The 20,781-nt window shown below is 37.2% G+C and overlaps 1 protein-coding gene across 6 annotated transcripts in view; it reads left to right on the top strand.

The window, feature by feature from the left end:
* Window positions 1-15,336, top strand: part of ADGB (androglobin) — a 112,484-nt gene extending 97,148 nt beyond the window's left edge. For all 6 annotated transcript variants that reach the window (XM_027887349.1, XM_027887345.1, XM_027887350.1 and 3 more), the window contains 6 exons: window positions 6,071-6,174; window positions 7,827-7,982; window positions 9,806-9,914; window positions 11,968-12,055; window positions 13,069-13,252; window positions 14,885-15,336. In XM_027887349.1, coding sequence (XP_027743150.1) covers window positions 6,071-6,174; window positions 7,827-7,982; window positions 9,806-9,914; window positions 11,968-12,055; window positions 13,069-13,252; window positions 14,885-15,070 — 827 coding nt within the window. In that variant the 3' untranslated portion in view covers window positions 15,071-15,336. The remainder of the gene's footprint in view (window positions 1-6,070; window positions 6,175-7,826; window positions 7,983-9,805; window positions 9,915-11,967; window positions 12,056-13,068; window positions 13,253-14,884) is intronic.
* Window positions 15,337-20,781: the final 5,445 nt, after the last annotated feature.

Genomic DNA, 20,781 nt, shown 5'->3' with positions numbered 1-20,781 from the left:
AAAGTTTATCATGCTGGATACAACAGCCTGAGAGAGGGAAGGCTTCTGCCACTGCACACCCCCAGCTCCAAGTATTACTGAGGCTAAAGATGTAGTCCCAACAAGCACACGCATGTAGACACACATGCACACTGTGTCTATGCATTGCCAGCTACACAGATCACAGACAGACAGAGCACTCTCACAAACACAAACACAGACAGCACCAGCGACTTCATCTTCTGACTAGAAAGAATGGAAGTTCGCTAGAGAGACTATATATTTATGTAGGGGTGGATCGTTCTACCAGCTGGACTTAGACACCTAGTCTGTGCAGTAGCATGTCCCTGCGTCCCCAATGAGGCAGCAGCCCTCCTCCAGCTGCTGGTGCAGATCATCGTGCACACACGCACACATACAGCTGATTACTGTGTGCTCTCCCACCTAGGTTCCTGCAGAACATGAAATAATAATTTCCACCATTCAGTTAGTTTCCTGTATCATTAATATTAAAGTTCTGTACCTCAATTTTTAAAATAAGCAATGAGCAATTAGCAGAAATTATTTGCATTATCCTTTCTCATACACACACACTTACTAAAATCCTTATATTTCTTTGAATGATTTGATCTTTATTTACTAGTGGTATATCTCACTTCTTACTCTAGTTACATATTTCTATTTAAATTTCTTTTTGTTTTGTGGTTTGTTTTTTTTTTGTTGTTGTTTTTTTTTTGGTTGGTTTTTTTTGATTGGTTTTTTTCTTTTAATTTCTAGTAGCCTGGACTGAAGTTAGATTCAGCAGCAGTAATTGCTGAAGTACGTTATATAATTTCTTTAATTTAGGATGTGTTTGAGATTTTTTCAGTCATTCTTCAGTTACCATTACACAACTTTATAAAGATGTACCTTGTTGATTTATCATAGTCCTGGTCAGTTTTAATAGTGTTTGAGGAGCTATGTCATGTAGGGTTACAGTCCTGTACATAGCTTTCTCGTGGTGATTTCACCTGCTTGTAGTTTGCTGTGTTTTTCACAAAATCATCTTTTATTCCTAGATGATTCCGTTTATTCTCCTGAATTTCTCTTTAATGATAGACTGCTTCTTACAATACACATCCTATGACATGGTCTTTATCCTTTGGAGTCGGCTACATAATAACAGCTTGCACTTACAACACCAGTCATGCTACTGGTGTGTAGACATGTTTCCATGTCTATAAAACTGCAGGTCAAAGGAGGTCACTTAACCTCTAAATTTCTGCACTACTCAGCTCATATTATTGAACTTTGTCCATGTCGTCCTCATGTTTTGTCCTAGGCAGTATTCCAGTTTATAGCTTCCCTTTTCCATGTTAACTAATGCTCATTTGCAGTCAAAAGTACTTAAGCCACAGTCAGTGATAACAAGCACCTTCTGTCCTACGATTATTTTAAAGTGTAATTTCTGTGTCCTCTCATAATTGCTGTTTTTCAAAGTAAAAAAAAGTCTATTTTACAGTTCTTATTAACTCGGTGTTTCTGTTCATACAAGAATACCAGCAGATTGCCCAGGCCACCAACAGAGTTTAAAAACAACTTACATCAAAAAGTTTAAACACTACCACTCAATGTATTTACTGTTTAGTATTTATTTTACATACTCCTGTTAACAGTAATATTTATCTGGAGTGCGTACTATAGTTAAGCATTTTGGGGAAGAAGGAAACATTTAATCTTTTTTCTGATTGTGAACTAGTCTTAAATCAATTTGAAAACTGAGCTTTACAAGTTCAATCTAACAGCACCAGTTGTTAAACACTCAATCCACATAATAGTAATGTTGACATGAAACCAAAGAGGTATCGTCTCACCATGTGATTTTTAAGAAAGCTGCAGTGAGCTGGGTGAACAATTCCTACAACAAATTTTTGCCATTTCAAGTATCACTTTTTCACGTAAGGCAACAGTGCCATCTGTAGTTTATTTTGTAGTAAAACTAATTTATCACACCAAAAGCATATTTCAACTTTATATTAACATTTACTGAAGTTCTCTGGCGTACAGACGCTGTGATAATTTTGTATCTGTTGATGTTTGTACTTGTGAAAAGAACTGTGTTATTAGTTTAATGAGACACGAATGTTTGCTAAGGCGGGAGGGTTAGGAAAAAAAGAAACGAAACTCCTCCCTCTAAGTTGTTATAACTTTGAAATTAAGAGACTTCAGGTGAAAAGGTGTGGAAAAGGAAAATAACAGCTCTTTATTTATTTATATATATAACAAACCTGAACAAGAAACCACAACTTTCAGAACAAGTCCTACTTTCCCTCTCCATGTAACCACCCCAAGCAGGGGCCACTTGCACTTTTCAGAAAGCAAGGGGTGCAGTGTCTCACTGGCAGGCAATAGGTAGGTGTTAACAGGCAAGGTGGCAACCACTGTGGCTGTCCCATAACAGTCAGGGGCCCTCCATGGGCCCATTCCCCCACTCCCAAACCTCTCTGCAGATTTCATTCCTTTCTCTCTCTTTTTGTTTGGTTTGGTTTTATTTTTTCCCCTTCCGTTGGGAATTTTTAATGCAGCAGGTCCTCAGTGGAAAAATAGTAAAAAATAAGTAAGGCTGGGATCCTAATTCTTGTGGAGAAGGGGAACAATTAGCAGGCAATCTTGCAACTGCTAGTACCGTTTTAAGATCCTTGACTGTGTGAAAAAAAACCTTTAAGATTCATTTTGTATGTATGATTTTCAGCTATTACCGTTTTGGGTTCTTTGGTTTTATTTTTCTTGTAGTAAAATCGTAAGTTTTTTTATGCAACTGTCCCAACCCCAAGTTGAATCATCATTGTGTGCTGAATGCTGACAGCAGTATGTGTTTTACATATTGCCTTAAATTGACTCAAGAGTATAAGCTGTTGTTGAGAGAAAGCTGTCATTCAACTGGGAAAGCAAGGGGAGATAGGGTGCCCAATCCAGGGAGTAGAGATGGATTTGAAAAGGCAGGATAGGTAATATTATTTGGAATACTCCCTTTTATCCTCCAGGGCTAGGTATGTTCCTCCCACTGGTTTTCTTTTCCCACCAAAGAACTTGCTGGCTCATACCAAGGACAGGATTCCATGAGATGTTTAACAGGATGTTCAGTTCTGTCTCTCTTTATCTGTCTCCCAGCTTGCCTATCAGTAGTGATTAATCACTTGCCTGGTGTTCAATGAAAAAATAGATCACTGAGGATAAATGATGGTGCTTTAGACCTCTAAGTCATGCTCTAACCCCACACTACTATTGCAACCATATTGGTGGTTTGCTCCTATCCTGGTTTATTTTTACTGTAACTTTAGTGTCTGGGTGAGCCCAACTTTGGAAAGATTTTTGACATTGCTATCCATTGAGTCCTTCTGAGGGTCTAGTCAGAGATGGGAAAAGCAACATCTGAACTCCTCAATCTTTTTATAACAAAATCTGAAAGTTCCTCATGGGATGAGTAACAGTCATTACTACCAACTACTGGGTAATCCCACTAAATGCTCAGAGCTTATTTCAGACAGCAGGAGTGTGATATCTTCTCAAAACAATTTTCAGAAGACTCCACTGTATTTTACCTATGAATAAGATAGATTCTAATTTGAATTTCATAGATCAGAAGTAACTCTCTATCTTCCCTAAAAAAGAGAATTGATGCATCTCAATCTGAAGTTACGAGTTTCAGATAGGAATCATTTGGAGTAATTGTTTATCTTGTCATAGGCAGGACATCAGACTGGATGATCACTATGTTCACTTTTGGAATTAGACTAAATGAATTTCTGAATAAATAATTGACGAGCAGTAGAGAAGCTGTCGGCTGTGTGTCATCACTGTCGGACTGTGTGATGCCCAAGCTTTTCTTGGTGCTGTACAGATATAAAAACTGCCACTGAAAGTGTGTGATGATTGATGCATAAACTGTGAGCTGGAATGACCTTTTTATTTTTCTGTATCATCTCTCTTTCTTATTATATCCCATACAAAGCATTTGCCTGGTTTTGCCCTTAAAAAAGCCCCAAGGAACTACTTACATCTCCCTTTGAGTCAGAGTGGGTGTGTTGCATGCTATAGTGCCAGACTGCAACCAGTGCCCTCTACAGGTATATCTGGAAGATGATTCCAAAGCTGGGGAGACTGCCTGCTCTGGTGAGGGAGTGGGAAGGGCTGGGAGAACCTGGACAGTGAAGCACAGTTAGCTGGGAGAGCTCAATTGAATCCTTTGCTAAACATTCATATCAGGAGTTAAAGAAGGTAACCTCATTCAAGCCCTGTCAGTTCATATGCTTGCTTGCTATTGACTAACTTCTCTGTGTATACAATTAGGTTTGAGCATCAAGATGTTAAAATTCAGAGTGTTAAAATATTTATCAGAACCAGACAAAGCTTGTGATATCCCATGACATAGAAAGTGTGTGTCTGATATAATTTAGCTAACTACATGGAATGCCTTTGAGTTTGTATAAACAATAAATAATTTATCTCTAAAAATTAATAATTCCTTGAATAATGCATGTACACCAGCCTGATTTATGATGGTAACACGTTATGATAATGTGAAATTAATTGGAAAGCCATTTATGTTATCATAACTTCCAATAATGTAATCACAATTTGCTTTATATTTGCATTTCCTCTGGAATTGTTTTAGTATTTTCAATATTTATGGAGACCACTTTAGTTTTTGCTTTCATTCTTTAATGTATGCCTTGGTAGCATTGAATGAATTAAAGGTTAGCATTTTGGTGTCACTGTACATTTTTTAAGTAGCATGAGGAGATAATAATATCCTTCTTTTGAAAATTCTTTGTGATTTAAAGTACTAAGTATGACGTAATATACATATATGTCATATAACATGTGCTTGCATGGGGAGTTATATGTGTATTATGAATATGTTTATATAATTTAATATTTGCATTTGTATATATTTATATAACCTCAGCCATGACGTTGCAGATCTGATCCAAATCTCATTAACTGTGCAGCACAGTGATTTGTCCTCAGTGGAAGGAAATTAGAAAAGCACAGATTAAGTAAAAGAGACCATATTATTATCATCAGACTGTGAAACAGTCACTCATATCTACTTTCTTTCTAAGAGAAATCCTCTGGTTTATTGTATTGACAAAATCTAGGTTTCCAGCATTTGTCTCAAGTGTTTCAAACAGTATGAAGGTGGAAGGAAATGGAGATTTCAGGCTCAGCTTTTTAATCTTTCTCATAGCGTTTTGGATTGATTCCTGGTTGTTTCAAATTACATGTTCCTTATGCTATTAAATTTATATGCTATTACAGGCTTTATTTATTAATTTATTTCAGCAAAGAATATGACATGCAAAAAGTCTTGTTAACAGCTCCCGCCAGCTAAGACATTGCAGAATAAGTGTCAATTCTCAGTATCTTTAATTCAAATATATAGTATACACAGGTACTGGTAATATAATTAATTTAAAATGTTCTCAGAGAGTTCTGAGAATGATAATTTTGCATTTCTTAAATATACATCAAGTCTCAAGTATGTTTCTTTGCCTTAACTTACTTGCATTTTCGGTGGGATATATCTTTTCTTCTGTTCTTCACAGTCTCAGGGTTTGAGACAGCAAGAATATTTTTACCTGTTTTGAGCTTCTTATCTTTCTGGTTCATAATATTGATTAGACTGTGTGAGACTGTGAGGGAAGTATGAGTGAGACTGTGATTCTGTTCATTTCAGTCTTTATACTGACCCCCACACAAAGCAGAAATGCAGGGACCATGGCAAACTCACAGTTAAGCCCCGGGTAAAGTGCTGTTTAGGACAGATTAGGCTGTCGCAGTATGTCCATCTTTTAAGTTGGTTTTGAAAAAATTGTTCTCACATTCTTTCTTGGTAGTATTTGAAATTGTCAACGGATTAACTGGCTTTTCTATGTCTCTCTGTATGGCTGTTTTGTGCTGTTATTTCAGCCTAGGTATTATATGGGGAATTATACTTATGCATAACAGTGATATTCTCTAATTCATCATGCATTAGAACTACATCTGAGTAATACATGGGGGAAAGGAAGAGAAGCACAGCTTCTCCTAATGCTCACTTCTTTTGAAGGACAAGAGTTTGCAAATGCAAATATTCCTAAATCAACCAGAAAACACAGAACATCTGAGAAGATAGAAAGAGAGAAGTCTCAAAGAGGATCGGTTGAATCTCAGGTGAGAAGAATAACAAAAACTGGATTTCTTGAATGTGCCATCATTGTACTGAACATAAATATATTCTCAGGTCTGCAGATTAGTACTGCTAGCACTTCTAGTGTATCCCTTGCATTTCTCTATGTTATGCTTTGCCACCTTTTTAGATTTAGACTGTAAAAGGCTGAATTACAAAGGTTGAATGTAAAAGATGTGCATCCTGGATTTAGAGATGCAATGTGCTCATTTCTTTGTTTATGTATAAAGTGTTTGTTTCTTTTGTTGGTGTAGTTTCTGTCTCTGCTGAAGGTTTATTACATTCCAAGAATTCAGCATATTTGCATCCCATTAGTCCCTCGTTCTGAGGGCTTTTATGGCTTCCTAGGGAGATGAAATAGGTCTTTCCACTACAGTCAGTTCCTGTCTCAGATATGACAATTGTCATTAGCTTGCAGATGAAGAGTGGCAGAAGAATTGGTATCTACTTGCTTAGCTGAAAATTCTTCTTATCTCTAGTGGGATAATCTGAGTGTTTTGTGGAGGACCAAAAGGTCTTTATGCCTTAAAAGGAATAATGTTATTATTGCAAACAGATTAATGAAAGGCAGTGAAGAAACTGACAGCTCCTGGTGTAATGGTATTGCTTGTGCTGGAAATTTTGCTGCCTCATGGCAGGTAGTTCAAGGGGAGAACAGCTCCATAGAATTTTTCATGAAGAAATCTCTACTGATTTTTTTTGTTGACTAAACCTGCAAACTTCTCCGCGACTCGTATCCACACCTAATTATATGGAGTTCTGGAATAGTGCCTTAGGCCTTCTTTCAGAGCAGTCTGAGTGGCTGCAGTTTAGCTTTCTGGCCACAGAAGGTCAATGAAGCTTCAGGCTGTGTCAGATTCCTTCCTTCAGCTCCATTGACTGGATATACTAGGGATTCTGGGGTCATGGTTCTTGGGAGTTCTTCAGTCCACCACTGAAACAGATAAAAGTTTCAAGATGGAGCTCTTGCAGATAAAGAAGATGCCCACCTTTAGTTTCAAAGAAGAGCTGAACTCCTAAATCAGCTTCTAAATCTTGGGCTTAAAGCTTCTTCAGATGATACAGTTTCCAGAAATATATGCAGCACAGTATCTTGTTCATTGGTCAGACAGCAGAATAGTCTCCTACACCTCAGGCACTACTTAGCCTTTGGTTCTGGAGAAAATATGTGTTACGGTGCTTCAGAGAGTTTGGGAAGTGATTGGAAAAGAACCTTATAAGACTTAGCAAGGCTTATTTCTACACAAAAAACCTACTTAAATATAATAAGGCTCCTAGTAAAAAAGCTTGCGGAAGGAAAGGAAAGTTGAGAGGAGGGAAGTGGAGGGGAGGGGGAAGGGAAAAGGAAGAGAAGGGGGTAGAGGAAACAGAAAGGAAAAGGAAAGGAAAAGAGAAGGGAAGGGAAAGAGAAAGAGAAAGGGAGTATGGAGGATGCTATATGGGACTGGGGAAGAAACATGTAAACAAAATATCTCAAAAAGCTTCTACACATTGCAAAGTAGTCTTCCTTTCCTTTGGCAGTCACTCTTTGTGTCCTAATGCTTGCAAAATTACCAGGATACAAAAACATAACTTCATCCTACAAAGTGATAATAGATGTATGCCAATGAATACATTGTGTTGATGATAATTTCAGCAATCAATTTCGAGCAAAGCACACTGGACTTTACGTGTAGTTAGTGAACATAAAGAGGTGGACGTTCTGGAGATGAAGAAAGACACCCAGCAAGCAGATGAAATCAGAGCCATGAAACAAGCCTGGGAGTCTGCAGAGCCAGGAAGAGCTGCCAAGGTAACATCAGAGTGGTATTTTTGCAGTGGTATATCTTCTTCACAAGTTCCAGGTGCTGTTGTGATGGTAGAGCAGTTTCCACAACAGAGACTCTTAGGGCTGTCCTCTTCACCACTCTATGGAAGACAGGAAATTTTACACAGTTTAAAGAATTAAAAGTGATTGTGTGCATGAATTCTGGGCAGGAATCCAGATCATCTACTTCTGGCCTCTGCAGATTTTAGATTCTTCTTTACAAAACATAGAAAAGTTTCTCTTTAAAAAACCCACTACCTCTTCACAATTGCAAAGCTGCTGCTTGTGACAGGTTTAATGTTTAACATGAACAGATTCTGTTGAGAAATACACTGCTAGAAACATGCTAAAAATTATTTCTCTTGAAGAACCGGCACCTGGTCATGTCACCACTCAAACTGTCACCTGCAGCTAGGATTCCCAAATTCATTCCAGGTTGCAGGTTATCCATAAGCCTGTACATGTTCTATATGAATTCACTAATTCAGTTGTCAGCTACAGCTGGGTACTTTTGATGTGACATATGCTTAAGATGGAAAAATAATACATGTTCTTTCTACTAAAGCAAAAAGTTGCTCTGCTGATTCAGAATTGGAAGCATCATTGCCAAATAAATAAATAAATAAATAAATAAAGAACAAAATGTAGTCTTTAAACTACCACCACCACTACCACTGTCCATTCAGGGATACTCAGCCAGAACCCCCAGCTTAGAAGCGTTTTGTCTTTTTTACATTACCTTTCAGAAATGAACCTGAGACATGAGTCTTCTAGTTACACTTTCAGGTTTTCTAAGTTTTTTTCAGAGTATTCGAAGCTCAAAAATTTTTCTGACACTAGTAAGTTCTGGTCTAAGGAGAGTTGCAGCTGGTGATTAGTTGTGCTGAGACTGAAAATGCAAGTACAGCCTCCTAAAGATTAGCTGGAAATGAATCCCATTTGATGTGTAAAGAGTCTCTTCAGAATACTGGTTCTATCACCATGTCCTTTTTTTATCAGAAAATCAACTGAATTGCAACTACAGGGTTCCATTTTGAAAGCCCCTTCAGTCTGTGACATATTTCTAAAATAGCTATCATTAAGAAAATTGGAGCAACCACATGGGATATGCTAAAAACAAGGTCTACATTGGGGTCTGCTATCCAGCATAAGTAGCTTTCCGTCGCCTTTCTTCTTGATCACGCTGCCACAATGTCTGCCCATGCCAGGGGTCACAGACCCTCTGGCTCTGCGAATCGGGTGCCTGACTCCAGGGTGACCTTTGGCTTCTGTCCATTCTGGCAATCTCAGCCCTTAAGAAAACACCCAGTGAGCCAAAGCCACCTTCTGAAAAGACAGAAGTGCTGATGTCTGGTTTTGGCAGCAGAAGTAATTGAGTTTGAAAGAGTTTGCACCCCAAAGGTCCTATTTCTCAGGAGGAAGTCTAAATCACCATGCTATAGGAGCCCCTAAGAGAAAGTGGTATTCCCCTAAGGAGGTGCAGTAGCTGTACATTCAGCTATAAGGGAATAACAGTTTTCAGTTTTGGAGGTTTTCGTTTGAATCCAAGTATTATTTAAACTTCCCAGAGATCAGTAACTTCCCAGTATTTCACTGGATAGTGATCTTAAGTGTAAGTATTCAGTGTCTCAGGACTGATTCACTGGGACCCTGGCATCTTTTCTGATTCCAGTCACAGGCAGAGTTGCATACTGCACTCTGGTCTTAGGTCTTATTGACCACTTATAGAATCCTTCTTTTGAAAATTCTTCGGGATTTAAAGTATGCAGTAGAAGTTTTCTTATCTGGATTATAACTTTGATCTCTAGGCTTTTCAGGAACGTGTGCGTTTTATTAATAAGTGTGCTCTGAGAGATTCAGAGGAGTCCAGAGCTGAGACTGAGACCGCCAGTGTAACACCTAGTTCAGGAGAAAGAGGTAAGAGTATAACTTTCTGTGTCTTCAGTTCATCATGTTCAGCTCCTTAGGAAAGACTTCTACATTAAATACTAGTAATAAATGGATAAACCAGCCTTGATAAAGGTGTCCAAATGCACAATGACACACTTACCCTCTATCTTCTCTATCCCCTCTTTGTTTGAATTGTTTCACTTATTTCCAGACACACAACCTCATGGCTCTCGGGGGCTGACAGATTACCATTAAGCAAGCTTCAGGAAGTCCTTTTGTAGTAGAATTCTAACCCTTAATTTACCAGAAATTTTTGGAAGTTCAGTGGAAAATACTTACTCACTCAATTCCAAGTTGGGTGCCAGACTTCATTAGTGTAGAAATGCTAAAAAAGTGTTTAGCAGCTGAAATAGCATGTCAATAAGAGACTAATACATGTAATGTGCATTTTTTATGTTAATGTTCATGGAAACTGTTCACAAACGATGTTCTGGAATGGAGGTGTTAAAAAGTGCGTACTGAGTAGCATCAGCTTCCTGGCAGCTTCCATAAGTGCTAATTTTATTTAGCAGTTACAACTTCTATGGATTCTTCATATGTATTCCCTGCTAGTTACTAGACTGTAATGAGAAGGTGAACTGAGTGGAAGGCTGCAAGCTTTTTGCTGTTTCTTTTCTTCTGTGAGTAATGTTGAGATCAGGCCATCACAAAAAGGAAAGAATAATACTCAGTCTGATTGTGACAGTATCTGGTCATGGCTCATATGCATGGAATAGAACCTGTTACCAGTACATAAGATCAGTACTTTTCCATCCAGGTAAGTAATCTTCATGGGAAGGTTTTAAAACTTAAAGCAGGAGTAATCCTTACTTAATGCCTTAAACAAATACAATATTGATTATCTGAAAAAATATTATTTCCTTTAGGTTACTGGGTAAGTACTTCAAAATTACTTCAAAATTAATGGTTGTCTACCAAGAGCTTTGTTCTAAACTAAGCATTTAGAGTTTAATGTAAAGTCCTATGAAGTAAAGAGTGACACCCCAGTGACTGCAAGTTGTTATGGTTCAATTGCATAGAGTGCAGCAATAGGCAATAATATGATGGAACATTTCTGTATCTTAATGAGAATTCTTATATTCTGGAGGGTACTTTTCTGAAAGGCAGTGCCTAAGGAACTTCCAAAGATCCAAGTCACCCTTCAAGATCACCAGAGAAGGCTGGTATATTTGTCTCTGTAGTTTTTTTTTTTAATGCTCAGAAACCTCTTTTGTATTTTTAATGAGAAAAATCCCAGGAATATTTTTTAAATATTTCAACTGGTTACTGCTACAGATAGACAAGAAGAGAGTTTTTATGAAAGAAAACTACTCCAGTCATCATTAAATTGCATCAAATTTCACAGGCATTTTCAGCCCATGCAGAAAAATTAAAAGAATGAAGCATTGGAATAATCACAGCGCAGCTCAGCCCAGTGCAGTGCTTAATATCAGATATGTCATTGTGTTGCAATAACGCTACAATAGAACATAGGACAGTTACTGTCCATATGGTTAAAAAAATCCTAAGACTTCAGAATACAAATTTTAATATGTCATGAGATCATTTTTTCTTTAGACTGGTGTTTCCTGAACTAAATGTCTGCCCCAAAGGGAATACATATATTTTTTTTTTAAACTACGGCCAGGACTGTGCAATTAGATCTTTATTGATTTTTTTTTTTAAATTAAAGAATATGATTCCTAGCTGATTATAAGTTGTTCCTAAATATTTTTAGGCACTGCAAATTCAATGTTCTTGTTTAGATTTACAAGTTTTCTTGAGTAAAGTGGATTTAGCTAAAATACATATATTAGTGCCATTCTAGCATATGTGGCGTTTTTTGCAGCATATTTGATTCTGTCATGAGTGTTGGAAATAAAAGCGCAGAAATGTTATATCCTTTCCAAACCATATTCTCATTTAAGAGTATATTTTGCTGAGGCAAAATAAGAAAAATTTTTATAAAAATTTAGATGGAGCTCCTAGCATAACCAAATAACCAGGTTAATCTGTTCTGCTTTGTATTTTCTTACCACAGGAGTGAAAGCCCCACACGCAGCTATCGACTCACGATTACAAAGGCAGAAAAAAAAATGGGAGCTTGTAGACCTTAGTCCTTACATGAGGTAAACTGCCTTAACAAAATAGATGTCAAAGGACCTGAATCACTGCATGTAATCAGTATGTGACATAAGCATTTGAAGAATGCACATGCAGGCAAACATGCTCATTTCAGTGTTCAGAAAGGAGCACATATGAAGTTTGTCAGTATGTTATGCTAGTTTAAAATACTATATTTAACAAATGCAGTTCAGTTAATAATAATAATAATAATAATAATAATAATAATAATAATAGTAATAATAATAATAATAGTTAACAGCTGAAATAACTATATGAATTATATTTCCTATTCAGCAGAACTGTATTGTTTATTACAAGTGTTGGCATGAACTTATTGAGCTAATTTACTTTCACCTGTATGTTTGCTGTGCTGCAGCTAGAACCCACTTCATGCTTAAGTCCATTTGTATTCAATATGACATTTCTACATATCATTGATTTTCAAAAGACCTTAGAACATGCTGACAAAATTGCCCAAATTCAATTTTAAATTGAAAGGGAAACTGGTGTTATATTGAAGTGAATAACATTGTAACAGTAGAAAGTATAGCAAAATATCTTCCACAGGCTTGAATCTTTTAAGCATTTAATTTGTCTTCTAGTCTTTGACTTTTACACTAGTCATTTAAGTCAAAATGTAAAAAATATATTGTCCACTTAGCTGCCATTATGGAAAAAGAAAAAAAAAAATTACATTTGTCTCAATGTAGAATTATAATATCAAAAACTTCTGGAAATATATTTCTTGCAAAATAAATGTGCCATATGTAGGAGTTTTTCATATGCTCAAAGATGAGCAGTTTTTTGCAAATATTTTTAAATATAGACAAGTATAAGAAGAAGTGGCCTGAATGTTATATGTAAGCAGAGTAAAAGTGACTCCTTAACCATATCTAACCATACGATGGTGACATTGCCAAATATAAGCCAAATATACCCGTGCAGGTTTTAAACGAAATTTGCAAGACCCAAAGTTGTATTTGAAATGAGACAAATATCTTTGCACTTCCTTCAGAAAAACAAGGTCTGAATCTGTGCTGAGAAATGAGTCTATCATTCAAGAGCAGCAGATACGTAAAGAGGAAAAAGTTAACCATTTTAGGGAACTTCAAAAGCTGGCTTTGGAGCAAAGAGAAAAAGAAGATAATGACAGAGTTTTATTGAAGCAAAATATACTTGAAATGTATGAGAATCTGCAGGTAGGTTGTCAAGATTACTTTCCAGTAACTATTACTGTGATGTCCACCACTAGGCTGAAAATCTTGATCAACCATTATTAAAACTTTTATATTCAATACTAGTAGTAAGAAGCAATGAACAAGCTTGAAATTTTGCTTGGGCAAAGGTTAAAACTAAAAGTTCTAAAGGAAAAAAAATAGTACTGTGCAACGTCCTTAATATGATGTTCTTAGTACTTTCTTGATACAGCTCTCTGAAAAAACACTATTTTAAGAATATCACCATAAAAGGATGATTATATTGAGCACTTGACATACATGACCAGGTGCATATTAGGTAAAGCACCTCTGATTTTACTGGTTTTTTTTGGTTATAGAATCGTATAAGCTTTTTGGAAAGTAATCTTTAAAAAATATTATCTATGGGGCAGAGTTGCTCTTAGTATGTCTTACAGCAAAGTTAGCGAACACAGTTTTCTTGGAATATGCATGATGCCAGCAAATGAAGAATTTGAATTACTATTCCTTAAAAAAACATGTATATAAAAATAAAATTGATGGCATTAGGGTAGAATCCATTGTGAGGATTAATGCAGCCAATGCATTGCACATGAAATTGATACAAATATCTTACCAAATTGACTTAACTGTGGAGCATCAACAGGAACAAAATTATTTGTTACACAGTGGGGATACAATAACCACTATCAACTAACTGATAACTATTCAGAGCCCTTAAAGCTGGATAGGAGACAGTAAAAATAATTTTACATCAAATCAACCTACTTACAGAAACATATCATCATCATATCATCATATCAGAAACCACTTTAAAATATTTTCTTTTTAAGTTCCCAGTCAGCCTGATTTATATTACACAGCTACAGGTCTGCAAGGAGCCACAGTTCTCTAGCAGTGACTGATCCTAATAAGAATACACGTCCAGGTTTTCATATGTTGCTATGATTTTGGATTCCTAACATACTCTATGTTAGAAGGGAATTTTTTTTCTCGAGTAGTTCCTCAACTCTTTCTAGAAAGTATTTCCATTAAAAATGTTTCGCAGTATGAATTTAAAATGAGAGTTACTTGTGAATATGGACACTGTGCTGATAAGCACTTTTGCAGTTTTTTCATCTGTAGACCGCAGAGAACTATATAAAGGTATTCAGAAATCCCCATTTTCCGGGATGGAAATGGAAAGGAAAAAGTATTCAGAGGTGTCCAAGTCCCATTTGCACTAAGTCTCATTGAAGGTCAATGTGATTTAGGCTCCTGTAGTCTCTTAAAGGGCTAGAACTTCTAAACCATTTCAGCATTTCTGAAAACTAATTTTTAATGAACTTGTTTAAGACAGCAAAGCAAACCAATACTAATCTGTTGCTCTATTGTCCCTTCACATGATTAGCTTATTATGCTAGCAATTTAAAAAGGATTTTCATGAACTTTCTCTTCTTCTTCATGGTGAAAAGATTGACATATATCTGTTTCATATGAGAAATAATAAAAATCCAAGTAAAAAGAAAAGGAGAGCTCCTCTCCCTCTACTTTAACAGTCACAGAGTGAAAGAGACCAGGAAGGATGCAGTTGCTTGTGATTGAATCAAAATTCATGTGTTAAGAGGGATGGTATTGTTGTTTGTTTTTGCCTAGGCATCCTTAGATGAAACACGAGTCAGAGTTCACAGCATTCGGGAAGCATACAGAAATAATCTGCTAGAGGCTGAGCTCAGAAAACAAGAAGAACTGGCAGCTCAGGAAGCAGCCTTAAAAGCAGAGAAAAAGAAGAAAAGCACAGACAAAACCAAGCCCAGTAAAGGTTTAGGGAAAAAAAAGTAGTCTCTGTCATTAGTGAATTGCATTTAACAGCATGGGAAAGAAAGTTGATATGCAAAGATGAGAAAGAATGTTTGTTATTTTGCAGTATTTTTGGCAACTATATCACATTTTATCTTTTTGTCTGTTGCTGGTGAAAAAAATGATCTGGTATTCTTTTAACAAAGTGTTTGTTATTTTGCTTTTCATAAAGCTACTCACTACTATTAAAGTTTGTGTGTTTTACTAGAATAACTCTTGCAATAAAATTTGTATTCCATTCAGACTCTTCTCCCAAAATCAAGTGTCTTTTGCCTTTTTTTTTCCCAATCAAAACAGAATCAGTCAAGAATGAATCAGAGTTGAAACAGTGAACGTAACCTGTCAGTTTTGAAAGTCATTTGATGTGGCTGCCTAAGTGGATGACGATTTGTGGAGTGTCTCGTAATTAAATAGTGTCATACCATACTTTTCATATGCTGGCACTGGGAGGCTTCCCAAAGCCTGGTCCACTAGGCACTCACAAGCTTTCTGTAATATCCCTTCCATCATTCTCTTAAGTGTTTTTGAATCTCACAGTAACTCTCTGTAGTAACAAACTCTTGGCACAACCTTCCAAGATTTCTTAAATGCTTCTAAAAACCTTACTACTTTCTTTGTTTATCTTTCCAAAGCTATATTTTGCCCATGGTGGCTTTGCTCAAAGTGACTAATTATGATAAGACTCTCAGCTGGAATTTAAAAATGTTTCTTAAAAATAGAACTAGTGTGTGAATGAAGTGGCAATCACAGGCTTTTTACACATAGGGTGAAGTATTTCCTCTAAGGTCTTGCCTCCATTGGCATAGAATTTCTGTAGTTGTGATTTTGTCATCAAACACAAAAAAATATGTGCATTCATACTTAGAAGCTATCATTCTGTACTCAGAGACTATGGTCAAAACTCTTATAATGGTAAAAATGCTCTCTAGACCAGACAGAGCTGTTTTGAATGTCTTAAGGAATTTTCTGCATCTGTAGTCACAAGCAGAACCTTGGCAAGTTAGACTGAGTACATACTGTATGCATACAATAAGTCCAGGATGTCTGAAAGCACTTCAGGTGAGAAACCATGAGATTCTCCTATTTAATAGAAATCAAAAAGAAATTTTATCCTTTGCATTCTGACCACTGGTACTGACTAGCCATTGCATTTGAAACTAGCCTTAATTCTGTGTCTTAATGACATACCAGATGTTCAGTCTCTGCTGGCTTTGCTCACCTCTGTTTTATGAGCACCTCACTATGTGGCTTGTACTTAACTCACCCCTCTATCAGTTCTGTGGTGTCCGTGCTTAGTACATGATCTGCTGTGATGCCAATGCTTCTATTCGGCCTCCTGCCTCCCATACATCATAAACTAAACTAACTGACTTGAGTTGTCATGTTTGAAAGGGAAGAACTGAAACCAGAGTCCTAAAACTGCACCGGTGATTTTTATTGCGAAAAGCGGGAGCTAAATTTTGCTTTAACCCATACAGGCTGCAAATAAAAAGCCTGTCAGTTTTTTGCTATAATTGCTCTTTGTCCTCTCTATTTTGGAATATGGGATATACTGCTTCATAATATTCCATCTTGTTTCCATGGCAACAACACGTGTTGGCTGTCTTCTCATGTGAATCTCTAACAAGCTTCTGTAGAGGAAGATCAAGCTGAAGTTCTGTTCTTCATGTCACCGCAAGTGGTATAATGACATTCTGTTGTAAAAATTAATCCAGTTCCAAAGCCAGCATTATCGACATCTAAATGTCAAAAATTCATCTAATAACCTGCATGATCACAACCCATCCCCACATGTAATCAGCTACCAGCTGACTTAAACTCCGACACAGTGTACTCTGACCTACATTATCAAATCTTGTTCTGATGTTAAACACAATTCTATGTTTCATGATTTTCTCATTTTGAAGAGTAATGTGCCATCGTCAAAATCTGCTGTGTGGTTTGCAAATTACTCTTTTGGCTCGTTTATCATTTCAACAACCCAGATACGGTGAGGGAGTGAATTACTGTCACACTGTTTAATTGCATGTACTTTGGAGTATGTAATGTTTTAGGAGAAGCACAGTAACAGTTTTACTAAATCCCTATGCATATTCCGGAAGAACAAAATATTCACTTACCTCATAATGGAGCCTGAGAGAGAAAAGGCCTTGTTTGGATTGTGACAAAGAATTTGCATACATAGGACCCAGAAACAGACGACTGATGAAATTTCCTATGTATCTGTTTTACACCAACAGCTTTTTACGTGTGCAGTATATTACAGGCAAAGTTAAAGATGGGTAAAGATGTGCAAAAACTGAAGCAAAATGTAGCTGTATTTCAGAACAGCCATTTGCAGTAATTTAAGGAGCCATCATGTTTAGTACTTTAAGAAAAATAAGAAAAACTACACGTTGTGTTGTAATTGATAGGATTGTTGCCTGCAGTTTGTAGACCAAGTTGCAGACACATAAAGTGTTTGCATGGATAAAAGATGTTTATTTTTTTACCCTCTAGGAGTGAATCCGTTTTTAAGCATCATCATTTTATAAAACCTAACCAGCCTTTATATCAAAGGCATTTACTATAATAAAAGCTCTGAAATTTGGATAGTCATGAGTCCTGCTTACATACAAGGCCACATTCAGTAGGGGCATGAGGACAAGCTTTAAATTATGTGTTTTCTTACTTAGTGAAGAATTGCAGCACAGGACTCAAACATGGTAGTCAAGCACTTTACAGAATGTAATAAACAGGGAAAGCTTTTCTAAATCTAGACATGATTGCTCTGTCTTTTAAGATAACAGTCGTTTTGGAGGTAAAATGGTTGCATCACAGCACACTATACCAGGTATCTGGTGACATCACATCACAGAAGAGACAGCTTGGGGGAGCAGGAGCAGGGTTTGAGCAGTTGCCTTCTAACATTTCTTCTAGAAAATTACCCCTGAGAATATTTGCACAATTTTTCACTTACACACCCTCTCAGTTCAGTTGCCTTGTGACTTAGAGAATTGCGTACTTTTCCCCTAAAATTCCAAGTCTGACTTCTGAAGAAGAGCATAGTAGGAGCCATTTCTTTACACAAACAAAAAGAGTGGGGTATCCCGAAAATTCAGAAATCCTGAACTGTCTCTGGCAGAAGATTGTGTGCTTCTTATAGAGCCAGTCTCCAATATTATGCTAAGATTTTCTTTTTGTTTGTGTGATCCCCCCGCAGCTTAAGTACCTCCAACTCGTGAACCCAATACAAAGCTAATTCCAGTCTCTTCATTTATAATACTATTGAACAGTCTGTTAGAATCTAGTCATTGCTGAGTATTTGAACAAAAAGAAGCAGTTTCAGGAGTCAGCACAGTGGACCAGCTATGCATTTTTGAGAAACCTTGTGAACTCAGAGTTTAGGGCAAGACTGTAAGTTTTTTACCGTAATTATACTTGGTGATTGACTGGAATTTTGAATATTGATTTAGAGATTATTTAAGACTGAGTTGCATTTTTTGTAGTGGTAAAACAAAAAGGGTATGTTTATTGTACTCTTTCCTGATACTCATTTCTCTTTCAATTGAAGTATAGCCAGTTATACAAAGGAAAATGCCACTATTCGATAGAAATTTATAAAAGTTTAGATGGAAACTGCAAACGCCACAGGAGAATTAAAACATGTTAGATTGTATTGTGACTAAATCCCTAAAGAATTTCTCAGAGTTCAGTTTTTTACTTCTACATTTTAGGAAAAATTGTGGATTCACAGTATGACACAGGTACCTGAGAAGGAAAATAAGTCTTTGACCTGGTAATTCAGTTTAATGGGGATTAACTCTGTAAAGAGTTAATCACTTGTAATAGTTCTTTGTAGGTGTGTTCTGCTAAGCTTTAGTGGTTTTCACTGCTTGATCCTTTTCTTTTGACCAGCTATTCTGAATTAGAAAGGATCTCTTTCATTAAAATACATATCTACAGTTACTTTTTAATGCAAGTAGCTTCATTAATCTTCAAATTACTTGTCCCATCTGCTTTGCTTTAATTTGGCTGGCATTTACATAATGAGTTACAGACCAAAAACCAGACCAAGCCTGTTCCACGTTGCCTCACTGCTGAGACAAGCAATGTGCTGTGAAACCAGGCTTGGTTCTGAGCTGCCAGTCTGCTCACCCCAGCAATGTGCAATTTAGCTGCTCTGTAAGGTCTCATTTTAATTCAAGGAAGAGACAGTATTTATGCACATGCACAGCATTTCCCCTCCAAAAGGCAAGAAAAGTGTCTACATATTTTGTCTGGCAAAAAAACATAAGAGAACAGCTTTGCATAATCATATGGCATTTTGCAGAATGAAGAAATCTCACTCACAGAGCCCTTTTTTCCTCTCATTCATTTCTGGAATCAGTCCTAATAGATTCACAGTCCAGGTAATGTTTCAATGATTTAAATATTCTTGTTTGCAGAAAAAACAAGATGTTGTCCTCCATCTCAAAGGAGGACAAAGACAGGAAAGAAGTAGAAAACCGGGGGAGGAGAGAAAACAATTCGTATCATATGAAATGAGACAATAGCACAAAAGGAAGATGCAGTGGAGATGTCACTAGCCAAAATAAGAGAAAATATTAAGAGCGGTGGTCAGGTAGGACTCAGGACCTTTGATAACTGTGGCAATAAGAAAGTGGTTAGGGGCAGCAGTTCAGGGACTGGCAGGCTTTTCTGGGAATGAGGTAACGTACAGACCCAAGTGTAGCCAGATCATGTCCCTTCAGGCCATATCTGGATGCGCACTCTTCTATGAAACCTGAGCTCCTCTGCCCAACATGTAGCTTTCTCCCTGAAGGCAAGCACCAAAATGCTCACTCTTCCATGGGCACATGAAGGGTGTTTACATGCACATGGTAGCCAAGTGGGTGCAGTAAAATCCATGGAATGCAATACCCAGGCTTCTCTTCCCTCAGCCTGGGAAAGCTGGATTCCATGGGTATGTGTCCACAGACAGGACATCTCAGCTATCTTTCCCAGATACCGTGCAATGCTCACAAGACCAAGTATAGGGCAAGAGAGATCCTGACTCTGTGCACAAGCCAACTCATTGCAAAGCTGGAACGTACGAGGAGGGATACAGCAGCTGCATGTTCTGGGACTTCAGTAAGGTTTAACTTGCTAACAAGTCATTTATATGAAGTGTCTTGCTAAGCAGAGATGACAGCTTTGCAGCCTGTAGTGTGCTGGTTTTCCTTTTCATCCCATGGCTGGGCATTCTACGCGTGGCAGAAGACAGTAAATGTCAGCTGCAGGCTGGTACAGGTAGTCAAAGCACTCAGCTGTGGCGTGGCCAGGAGCAACCAGAACTACTTCAGACATACGGAAAGCGGGAAGTGCCTGAAAGAACACAAAGGGGCACTGAAAAAAAAAAATGCATCCTTCATCTTCTCTACAACATTCCTTCAGCTTTAAGGTCATAATTATTATGGGGTTTTTTGGGGTTTTGTTTTTGTTTTTTTTTTTTTTTACTTTAGAGAAACCTTGACCTGGCTCTGGAGACAGTTGTTGGCAAAGGGTAGATTCACAGATCCGGAAATGCAGAAGAGATTAAAGCTGCTCTACCTCCAGTCCACTAGGGTAGACAAAGGAATGAAAGCCTTTATATCACAGGGCTTTACATACCCCATAAAAATTTGACTCTTGGGAACTAGAGAAAGATAAAGGAGTAAAAATTAGTCACAGTT

Source organism: Empidonax traillii, unplaced genomic scaffold, assembly GCF_003031625.1.
Source record: "Empidonax traillii isolate 1590-97213 ecotype Southwest subspecies unplaced genomic scaffold, ASM303162v1 scaffold207:size1520225, whole genome shotgun sequence".
NCBI classification, from domain to species: Eukaryota; Metazoa; Chordata; class Aves; order Passeriformes; family Tyrannidae; genus Empidonax; species Empidonax traillii.
Note: the sequence above shows the minus strand (reverse complement) of the source record. Positions and strands in the feature narration are given on the sequence as shown.